Consider the following 12,064-nt stretch of genomic DNA (forward strand, 5'->3'; position numbering starts at 1 on the left):
AAGTGACTGAACGGCAGCAGTGAAACTGCAAACTGTATACCAGCATCAGCTCTTGGAAATAATGCTTCCTTTACTAGTGCTGAGTTAGGGATTAGTCCTGTGCTATGCCAATAAAGTCATTGTTATGCAAAAGGTTTTTAAAAGCTCCAGCTGAAAGGCTACAGGATTTCTTCTGTCCTATTTTGACAGGACCAAAACTTCATTTTAAGATGTTCAGTTGTTTTATAACCTCCCTATCTTTTACTTGTGGGTTTGTTTGAAATGGTAGAAGTTATTTTAATGAGAGAAATGTGCACTTACTAGAATATTACAGATCTCTCAGAAATTCTTGAGATGTGTTTCCTTTTCAGCTTGGATGTGGAAAACCAGGATAATTTACTTATGATCCAGGCTGTCAGTTCTGAATTACAGCTGTCTCCCTTATGCTGAACCATTCTAAAATTTGAGTGAAACGCTGGTATGAAATTTCGTAAGTTTGTGGGCCAAAAGCAAGGACTGTAGTTCAGCTCATGAAGAAGATGTAGCAGCATAAGAATAACACAGATGATAGTTGGGAAATCCTGTTTCCTTTTGCCATTCTGAAACCCAGACTGTTGTCTGTTTACAGTATAGAAGAGTCAGTGGTGTTCAGGCTGTGATCACACATTCGTCACTACTGCCATCTGAGCTGCCTTAAGCAATCTCTGTTCCTATTATATATGTTTCCAGCTGCCTGGTGCAGTGTGTTAGCTTAGCCATTTGTGCAACTGCACAGTGAACTGACTGAGATACTAAACTGGCAGAGGGACAACTTCATTCTTTTTCTTTTTTATTGGGTTTTTCTTTCTTTTTTTCTTCTTTTCTTCTTGGACTCTTCATTGTGGTTTTTTTTCCTGGATTCTTTTTTTCCCCCCTTTTTTTTTTAAAAAAAAAAACCACATTATTTTTTTCAGCTGGATAAGCTCCCCAGTCTGGTTTACCTTGCAAATGGTAAATGCTTATACTGACATGACTAGGGGAATGAACTTCCATGGATACAAGCAACCATAGTAGTAGGAAGAGGTAGAGATTGAGACCATATAAGCAGGTACTGCTGCCAATATTTTCTCATCAAACTGCAACTTTGCAATGTGAATGTCTAAATCTGCACTATAATACTAAACATTTTAGCATGCTGCAGTCAGCAGTTTCTTGTCCTGTTTCTGTCAAGTTCCTTTGGGTTGTAGAACTCATGGATGCAAGAACAACTTTAGTGATAGAGACAGACCTAATTGGCATCCTACCAACAATAAAATATGCTTTGGTAGTTCCTACTTCAAATTAAACATAAACTGCTATCAACTCTTCACTAGTTTAGCTGGGAATGTGGAGGACTCACTAGATGTACTCAGATTTGCTGTGATCAGAGGTTCTGAATTGCCTTTGCAACAACTTCATCAGAAATTTGTGAATAAGTTCTTTCTCGGGTAAAGCAAGCAGTCTTCTGTTAACTGTTAACTCACAGCACCAAAGAACAAGTTTATGTGGGTTCTGACTATGACTGAAATAATTTTGTGTATCATACTCTTGAGTTTAACTGAAATTTATATTTGTATATATCACTTTCAATAATTTAACACGTTTGAGGAATTGGCGAGGTAAGGAAGGAAACTTGGTGCTTCTACAAGTACGAGCACTTGTTTAAGCAGCATATTGTAGTTACTAGTTTAATTAAAACTGACACCTGCAGTTAGTGTTTGTCTAAAAATACTGAAGATGCTTCTTTCAAAAAAGATCACCTCATCTTCGTTTCCATTTCTGAATATACTCCTATCTTGGAAAGAGGTGGCAAAATGTCTCAATTTTGCAGGCTGCCCTGTTAAAGCTTTTTACCTGTTTCATATATTTTTTTATTATTTTTTTTTGTCCAGTAGGAATATTAGGTGTTCTGTTTGCCTTGTGAACTTTCAGCTGTATGGACTTTTTCTAGTAATACAATTAGTTGTATTTTTGTACAGGCATTTTTTCAACAACTTGGAAACACTCATTTGGGTTTGTGGATTTTTTATTTTTTTTTTTTTTTTTTTGTTGAGGGGTCTTTGGTTGTTGGGGTTTTTTTGTTAGTGTTCACATACTGGGATTTTGCTCTGTATTCTACAAAATTCCCTTCTTGTGTCTTCAGGACTGTGGCTCTGAGTAGCAGCACAGTTAGGATGCAATTCTTCTGAAATTTATTTTGCATAACTAATTCTACAGATATTTTGCACAATTAATGTTACAAATATTAACCAAAGTAAATCTAAGTAGTAAATAGAACATACAAAATTTTTTTTGAAGACATGTTTAGAGCTAAATGAAAAGTTTCCAGAACGCAAGATTCGTATTTTGCGACTAGGGGTTTAAATTCTAGGAAACACCCTTCTGTATCAGGTGTTAATAAAACATCAAAATCTGGTTATTTTGGAATATGCTGAAAACACCTCAGTCAAGAGAGGAAAACTTCAAGTTGATGACTTCTTGTTACTTCCTGCCTTTCTTTGATAGACTTGCACTTTCAAAAGCTTTGCCAGGAAACAGTGTATTTGCAAAGCCTGAGTAGAAAGAAGGATTCATTGATGACTTTATGAACCAGCAGATGCCATTTTGGAAATTTTAGTGTGTGTATTTATAAATGTGCAAAAGCAAACCATGAAGCTTGATCAGAAAATGTATAATGTGCTTGTAGCTTTTAATGTTAATTTAACAGTAGCATTAGATTTTTGTGTGTGTAAACCTAATGAAAATGGCAAAAATGAAAACTCCATAAGCATCGTTTAGTTTGCCACAATAAGCAAAAGTACCCTTAAAATGACTGGCTTGGTTGGTTTCTAAGAAATTTCATACTGCTTAGTCTCAGAAAACACACCTTATTAGTTCCATCGCTTGAGAACTTGAGGGAAAATCTGTTGTGGATTAAGTGACCATCATTCAGATGGACTAAACTTGCCAGCCTTTTTCCACCTCTGAGATGGACATCTGGCAGATACCTTAAGGCAGCCAGAAATCCAGAGCTAACCTCTACAACTTGGGTAGCTTTTTCCATTTTGTGTTGTACTGTGAATAACAGTATTAAGTAGGTGAATATTCAGCTTTTGCTATTAAAAAATAGGTTGACAGAGCAGCTGTGCAGAGCAAGCATGTGTGCCATATATCAAGTGCTGACATGGTGGTTTTTGCTGTCCTGATATTGTGAGCAACTAAATCTTGGTTTTCCCATTCAAACAACAGGTATTGCTCTGATTAAACTCTACTGCTCTCTACATAGTACTGTGATGGCATGTATTAGAGATGTGCATGTGTCAGCAAAATGATCCTACAGGGCTTAATTGACCAAGAGCGTGAATCTAGAGTCATTTGATAAACCTGGATTTCAGCATGTCTAGGATACTCACTGGCTCGAACACTGACCGTATTGGAGTTGTTAGAGAGAGGAAGCGTGGCGGGGAGACCTCCTCATGTAGAGGAGGCAACAGTCTGTTTATGTAGACCTGTCAGATGTACTGAGGGCCCATTTTATGAAGCTGGTGACAAACTCTTCTGTAGTTTCAGTTTAGCTGACACGTTACACAGTAATAAGAGTGCTTACATAGGGATCAAGACCTGACTGAGATAAATGCCTTTTTCATTTAGGTATTAGCAGTTTCAGCAGCACAGTTTTTTCTCTGATGAGCAAGGACAGTTCTAGTACATCTCTGCATCTCTTAAAATATGTGAATTGATATGTATATCCCAAATTACTGATTTTCAATGAGATACATGTCACTGTCTTTCTCATGTCACTGCTAGGCTCCATTTATTTCCACAGGATTTGGGGGAGGGGAGGTAAACTTCCTTTTGCATGGAATTGGCACCTTGATAAAGAAGTTTGGAAAGTCAGAATTTTTGATGTCTTCACAAGCAACTCAAGGATTTTTTGGACAGAAGCCACTGGTCGCTCTGTTGTGTCTTTACCAAGATGGATGACTTAGCAAATGCTCTTGCACAATTTAACATTGGGTTTGAATGCTGACATTATAGTCAGTGACTAGAGAGAAACTGGACACCTACATCACCAGATGTGACTGCCTCACAGCTTTCTGAGAAACTTCTATTGAGCTGCAAAAAGTTGTGTTTTAATTGATGTAGGAGAGTTTACAGAATCACAGAATGGTCGTGGTTGGAAAGGGGCTCTGGAGAGCATCTCGTCCAACCCCCTGCTAAAGCAGGTTCACCTAGAGCAGGTTGCACAGAGTTGCATCCAGGTGGGTTTTGAATGTCTCCAGAGAAGGAGACTCTACAGCCTCTCTGGGCAGCCAGTTACAAGGCTGTCACCCTCAAAGCAAAGACGTTTTTCCTCATATTCAGAAGGAATTTTTTGTGTTGCAGTTTGTGCCTGTTTCTCCCTTGTCCTGTCCCTGGGCACCACTGAAAAGAACCTGGCCTCGTCCTCTTGACACTCGCCCTTCAGATATTTGTAGACATGGATAAGATCCCCTCTCAGTCTTCTCCACGCTAAACCGCCCCAGCTCTTGCAGCCTTTCCTCATCAGGGAGATGTTTCTGTCCCCTCACCATCTTCGTACTCCACTGCTGGACCTTCTCCAGTGGTTCCCTGACTCTCTTGAACTGGGGAGCCCAGAGCTGGATACAGCACTGCAGATGCAGCCTCAGCAGGGCAGAGCAGAGGGGAAGAATCACCTCCCTCAACCTGCTGGCTATGCTTCTCCTGTGTACCCTAGGATGATCCCACTGGCCTTCTCGGCCACCAGGACACACTGCTGGCTCATGGGCAGCTTGCTGTCCACCAGAACTCCCAGGTCCTTCTCTGCAGAGCTGCCTTCCAGCAGGTCAGCCTCAGCGTGTACTGGTGCGTGGGGTTATTCCTCCCCCAGGTGCAGGACCCTACACATGCCTTGGCTGAACTTCATTGGGTTCCTCTCCGCCCAGCTCTCCAGCCTGGCCAGGTCTGGCTGGATGGCAGTGCTGCCTTCTGGGGTGTCAGCCACTCCTAGTTCTGTATCACCAGTGAACTTGCTGAGGGCACACTCTGTCCCTTCATCCAGGTCACTGCTGAGTCAGTTGAACAGGACTGGACCCAGTACTGACCCTGGGGCACACCGCTGGCTACAGGCCTCCAGCCAGGCTGTGCTGCTGATCAGAACCCTCTGAGCTCTGCCATTCAGCCAGTTCTCAACCCATGTCACTGTCCACCCATCTAACCCACGCTTCCTAAACTTGCATATTACATGATATTACATGAGACAGTGTCAAAAGCCTTACCGAAGTCAAAGTGGACAACAGCCACCACTCTCTCCTCATCTACCCAGCCAGTCATTCCATCACAGAAGGCTATTAGGTTGGTCAGGCATGACTTTCCCGTGCTGAATCCATGTTGTCTGTTCCTGATGACCTTCTTTTCCTCCACATCCTTAGAGATGACCAGGGGTGGAGGTGAGGTGACTGGCCTGTAGTTTCCTGCGTCCTCTTTCTTGTCCTTTTTGAAGCCTGGAGTGACATTGGCTTTCCTCCAGTCCTCAGGCACCTTTCCTGTTCTCCATGACTTTCCAAAGATGATGGAGAGTGGCTTAGCAGTAACATCTGCCAGCTCCCCTAGCACTTGGGGCTGCATCCCATCAGGGTCCATGGATTTGCAGGTGTCAGGTTTGCCTAAATGATCTCTAACATGACCCTCCTCAGCCAAGGGAAAGTCTTCTTTCTCCGGGCTTTCTCTGTTGCCTCAGGGATTCCTGAAGGGTATCCTTAGCAGTAAAGACTGAAGGAAAAGGAGGCTCAGGGGACGTTACTGCTCTCTACAACTTCCTGAAAGGAGGTTTTAGATAGGTGTCAGTCTCCCAGGTTACAAGCAACAGGACAAGAGGAAATGGCCTCAAGTTGCACGAGGGGAGGTTTAAATTGGACATTTGGAAAAATTTCTTTACTGGAAGGGTGATGAGGCACTGTAACAAGCTAACCAGGGAGGGAGTGGAATCACCATCCCTGGAAGTGTTCAAACAAATGTGTAGATGTGCTGCTTAGAGGCGTGGTTTAGTGGTGGACTTGGCGGTCTTGTGTTAACAGTTGGACTTGATGATCTGAAAGGTCTTTTCCAACCTAAATGATTCTATGAAAGAAGTCACTCAGTAACTCTGCCTTCTCTATAGAGCAGAGATTCCCTGCAGCCCATGGTGAAGACCATGGTGGAAGCAGGTTTTGCCCCTGCAGCACATGGATGTCCACAGTGGAGCAGATAGCCACCCTGACTCATTAGCCACATTTTCAGCTGGAATGCATTTAATAATCATATTTTTTTTTAATTCACAGTGGAATAAACATATAAGGCTGTTTGATTTTCATCTTTGATTTTTCTGTAACTTGTTACAGGTGTCAGATGATGGTCGATATGTCCTGCTGTCTATCAGAGAAGGCTGTGATCCAGTGAACAGGCTGTGGTACTGTGATCTACAGACAGAGTCTCAGGGTATATCAGGTATGCGCTTTCTTGCTTTGTAAGTTTTGCTTTGTTTTAAGACAATGTAAGACTTGAAATACTCTGTGTTTACATATATATATTTAAATATGCATATTGTTTAACCTGGTTTCTTCTGATGCAGAAATTACAAGAAAATATGTACTGCTTCTGCTAGCGTTCCATTTTCTGTTATGTATCAGTAGATGGAAAACTCCATTCTTAGTTCTGCAGTTTGTTTAAAAGGTCGCAAGGAAAAATTGAGATAATCTAAGGAACCTTGCCAGTGTGTGTTCCGTTTCTTTCTACACCACTAGTACTTTTCCATGTTTAAGTTGTTGGTTTTTTTTTTTTACTTTTTACAAGTACATGTGTCTCCTTTCAAGTACTGCTCTTCCTTTTTTGAAGACAGGACCTGGTGTATACGTAGCATTATGGTTTCTCCTTACAGTACTAGGAAACAAACAAAAATCCTGTAATATTTTAGTAATATAAATTTGTTCTGTAGCATCACTATTATTACAGTAGAAGTATCTACTTCTATTTCAAACACACATCCATGAAGTGCTCCTTTCTTGCCTTCTAGTCAGATTAGACTTTGGCTTTTGTGTATTTGTCATCTTAGCCTCAGTGGTATGGGCTGAAATGATGGTACTTTTCTCCATATGGCTATTGTTAATGATAGGTGTAGTTGTTTTACTGATCGGTGGTTTTGTATTTCCAGAATATTGGATTATTGAAATTTTTTTGTCAATATGCATAGAACACAGTTTAGCTCTTCTTGATTCTTTGTGGCTTCTGTCTTCAAAAACTTCAGAAACAGAATAAATACTTGTTGTGGTTTAACCCCAACCAGTAACTAAGTGCCACTTTCTTGTTCCCCCCTCACCCAGTGGGGTGGGGAGGAGAATCGGAAATGAATGGAGAACTTGAGGGTTGAAGTAAGAGTAGTTTAACAATTGAGGTAAAATAAAAACCAAAGAACAATAATAATAACAACAATAACGGTTATAGTAAGAGGGAGAAGGGGAGAGGAATGAAATCCAAAGGGAAGGGAGGAAAGAAAACTAGTGACACACAATACAGCTGCTCACCACCTGCTGATCGATGCCCAGCCAGTCCCTGAGCAATGATTTGCAGGCCCTGGCCAAGACAGACAGACACACAAGTTATATACCGTGCATGAAACCCCATGGTATGGAATACCTCTTTAGCTAGTTCAGATCAGCTGGCCTGGCTGCCTGTGAAACCAAAAAGTCCCTGAGCACTCTGTTCCCTCACCAAGAAGAAAATTAACTTTATCCCAGCTGAAACCAAGACAATACTGCAAGAGGTCCTTGTTAAATATTTGATCCTAAGAAGATTGTTCTCATGCCCATAAACATTTGAGGTTTATGAGCATGGTTAGAACTGATAGTGTCTCTGCAATACAGGGAGTATAGCTCTCTTTCTCCCTGTCTTTATTAGTCTGTGTGGTTGTGTTCTTCCCTTAGTTCATCAACAAGTCTTAATACAATATTTTAAATTTTGGTTAGTGATGATAGGTAACAGTTTTATACTCCTTTCTGGAGGATTGTTAATTATTTTTTTTGTGTAGACATGTCACTATCTCTTTTTGTAAAGGATATTTCTTAATTACTTCTAAACTTGTCTTAGACAAGTAAGTACTTGTTTAATGTCCTCTTGAATGTAGGAAACGGAATGCCTAATCAAAATTATTACAAATGCTTTCCATGCAACAGTATTACAAACGTAAAACTGTGTAGATAAAACAGTTCAGTACAGTGAAACATTTTCATGCATGATAAGTTGCATTGTCGTTCAAGTTGACGCTTTCCAGCTAGAGATAGAATATATAAAAAGCATAGCTCTCCTCCCATAATTCACCCTCCCATTTATAGATACACGGGACAACCTTGAAGAGAATACTAGCATCAAGCCTTAAAGATCATGGATGAGATAATGAAGCTTCTATTTTGTACTACCTGGTATAAGGTAAACCTAAAGTTTAACCTTTTCCGGGCTTGGAGATGCTTCTTTAGAAAAGTTTTTTTTCTCTGAAGGAGTCTTTGACATGCCTTCTTATTTGTTTGTTGTTGGGTGGGAGTTGTTCTATCCTCCAAATTCTCCCTTTTTGCCTATAAAAGGAAAGATTTAGCTGTAACCATTTGCTTGCACAAATTTTCTATTTTTATAAACTTAGGAACTCTCCATATCTGTCTCACTAAGTTGTCAATTGCATTTTCAATACAAAGGTTAATCTTTACCTGTGTCTTTCTACCTCTATGTTGGTAAGCACAGGCCTAACAGTATAAACATCTAGGGTGTTTCCTAGAGTTGATACTCCATACAAATGCAAACACCCTGAACCACTGGTCTTTCAGCCTTTGTTGGCCAGAGGCAGTAAATTGAGCAAGCAGTAATTTATGTAAGCTTAATTCTTGGCTTTATCAATCTATGCCACAAGAGATATAATTTCAGTTCAACTTGTAATTTGCTGGGACAGCAGGCGTAGAAGAGGTTTCTTGTGAAATTCGGAGGAATGAATACCTAATTTCATTATTTAAGCTGCTTTGTCTAAAATTAAATAAATAAAAATTTTAAAAAATAAAATTAAAATTTGTCTAAAAGTAAATAAGCAGCTCTAGAATAACAGAGTTTAATGGCAAGTCTATTTTGTGACTTAAGACTTGCATTCAACTGCCAATTTATACAGACTGTTCAGTAATATCTCAAAGTATGTTCAGATGGGTTAAGATTAAGTGATGCTTAGAGAATTATGGATAACAGAAGCACATTCTTAGCTAAACTATGAGATACAAAAGTACTGGCTCATGTTACGCTGTCTATAGAATGCAGCATTCAGTACAAGGGTCTATGCAAGTATCAAACCATACCATATGGTACAAAGTGTTAAGAGAGTCAAGTATCTTGGGAAGGTATCTGTGCTTTTAAAACATACTCTTCTGTCTTTTAGAACGGATTATTTATGAATAGACCTCATACCTTTGATGCCATCTAAGATACGTCTTGCCATTTTCCTCCTTCAGAATTATTGAATGTTTAATCTGAGCCTTTTTGCTTGACCTGTTTACAATGATCTGTTTGTTCAAAATATCCATTCTGGTGTTCATAATGCCTCATCTTAGTTTTGAAAAAATATAAAAGGAAAGAAAAATAGGATAGCTAGTGTTTTTCCAGTGTCCCAGATGGTACCTGATATAGATAAATAATTAGATTTTCAGGCACTTCTTTTTTCTTCCCTGCTCTTTTAATCCAGGTTGTCCAAGAATACACCAGTTCTTAAATTTTTTTTCTTTTTATGCTTTAGATCTTTCAGATCTTAAACTTCTTTAGACTTATTCAGTGGGCATGAAATACAAAAGGCAATGAAACCTTTTTGAATGGTAGCAGGCAGTTATATTTTAACATGGCATCCATTACTTATACCACGTATTTGTGAGGAAGTAAAAGCAACTGCTAAGCAAAAAAATACCTAATATTTATGAAGTTTGTGACAAAGCCCTAAATATAGAATGACATGTTTCAACAGCTTCTCTGTAGCATATATTGTTTATAAAATGTTTATATGTGTATATTACAATTCAATCATGTAATCGTGAACTTCTCTTTTTTTAAAATACTTTCTGTCCCAAGGAAAACATACCATTGCATAGTTTGAAATGCTACATGTAAAACCGAATTAAGGAATTTTCTGTTACTTAAAATTGCACAAAAATGCGAAGAACTGATTCTCATCTGTGACTTACTACTACAAAACCCTATTTCAAAATGTCATGTTAACTAACTTAGGGGCACCTTTCTTGATTTTTGATTGCTAGAGTGATTGCTAGTAGTACATTCTTTTCTGTTAACAGGAGGAAATAAAATTTCTTGGTTGTTTAAACAATTTTCATTAAAAAGAACATGTTCTCATAGTCAACATGTGACCACTGAAGAGTGAGTTTCTTTTCCTCCTGGTGTATTGAGACCGTGTGGAGTTAACTGTAGTTTTGTTACTGTTTCTTAGAGACAATGGTTGCGGTGATAAAGGCTGCCTATTTGGCCCCCTTGCTGTGAGGAAGTTGTGAAGTTCGGTGTTGCAACCTCAGTGCTGACTGCCAAAGTGCCAGGTGGTTGTCTGTAGGAAAACTGCAGGGATGTCTGTGAGATGCAGTTCTTTATGGTTATAGATCAATAGTTTATTCCCAAGATAGAGAAACATATATTTTTACTGAGACATAAATATCTGTATTTCATGATTTAAGAAAAGTAGTGTGGGATAATTTCAGTTTTTCAAAAATTAGTGCAATTACTTGTTTATGTTTGTGTATGTTTCGGTGGTTCAAAAGCAAACAAAATGAATTCTGAAAACTGAAAGCATATGCTGTTATTAACGCTTCCTGCTTCTGAAAAAGCAGAAGGAATTTCTTGGAGATAAGAGGTGTGAAAATGTCTTGTCTTTCATGTTAAAAACTGTAATAGGCAAAAACTAGAAGAGGAGAAAGTCCCCTGTATCTGTAGATTAGATGTAAATTTGTACAGGAGGGGATAAAAATAGCAGGGTACACTGAAAGACTGTGTGTATCCATATTCCCTAAACAACTTTATCTTCTTTTATACCTGTGGCAAAGTTTGCATTAGAAAATTCTGCGTAATATCTGTTTCAGTAGGAGGGATGTCTGGACAAGATACAAAATATAACCAAAAAGTTACACCAGACCTAATAACCAAACTGTTGCATCAAACCTAGGTCCAAGTGTGTCCTGATCTGCTATATTGAGAAATTGGTGGTTTATTTACTGCTTAAGATGCTTTAGATCTTTTAATTATTGAATCCTATTGCAGTGATGATAGTAACTTCTGTGTTAGTTTCCTTCAGAATAATGTTATTGAAACCACAAATGGCTAACTGCATGCCTTTTATTATGGTGAGATATGTTTCACAGCTTTAAAGTTGATTTTTTTTAGTGTCACACTTCAGCATTTAACTGTTACTGTACTGATGATAGTCTTAATTTCTACACAGAGTTAATGTGGCAGTAATAGTTGTTTGGGTTGTTTTTTTTTTAACTTTTCTTGTCTTGGGACTCAGTCCTCAAGGTTAGAACTTGCTTTAAAGGTACTAAATAAATACTCCAGACAGTTCACAATCCAGGGTCTGCTGAAACCTTGTGTCAATAGGCATGTGACAAATTGAAGAATGTGGCTTCTTGAAAACAATCCAGCCTTACCCAAAAAGAAGCACTGAGTTGCTCTTTTCAGTCAAAGCTGTGCAAAACAACATGTCATCAACACCATTCCCTGAAGGAAAGAGATTTTTCTTCCTTCTTCTAAATCTGAATTATTATTTATTCTGTAGAGCAGATGAGTATCTTAAAATGATCTTGTCCAGGTTGAGTTTGATTAGTTAAGAGATGTCTTCATTGCATAGTGTGTGCAGTGTTATAATTTATTAACAGTTTTTTATTTCCTACTTTATCTAATACTCTGGTTCATTAAAACAGTGAAAAAACAGTAATTACAGTCCCTTCCAAAGTTAGACCCAAATGATCTGGTTTTTCAGTATTTAGTGTTTTGAAAGTTCATAATTATCATTTGGTCTTGTCCAGTCCCAAAGTGT

The 12,064-nt window shown here is 38.8% G+C and overlaps 1 protein-coding gene across 1 annotated transcript in view; it reads left to right on the plus strand.

Moving 5' to 3' along the window:
- PREP (prolyl endopeptidase) overlaps positions 1-12,064 on the plus strand; it is a 113,887-nt gene that overhangs the window by 23,674 nt on the left and 78,149 nt on the right. Inside the window, exon 7 of the mRNA XM_080389847.1 lies at positions 6,357-6,462. Within this exon, the coding sequence (XP_080245973.1) occupies positions 6,357-6,462 (106 nt within the window). The remainder of the gene's footprint in view (positions 1-6,356; positions 6,463-12,064) is intronic.

The sequence above is a fragment of the Falco punctatus genome, assembly GCF_963210335.1.
Source record: "Falco punctatus genome assembly, chromosome: 5".
Lineage (NCBI taxonomy): Eukaryota > Metazoa > Chordata > Aves > Falconiformes > Falconidae > Falco > Falco punctatus.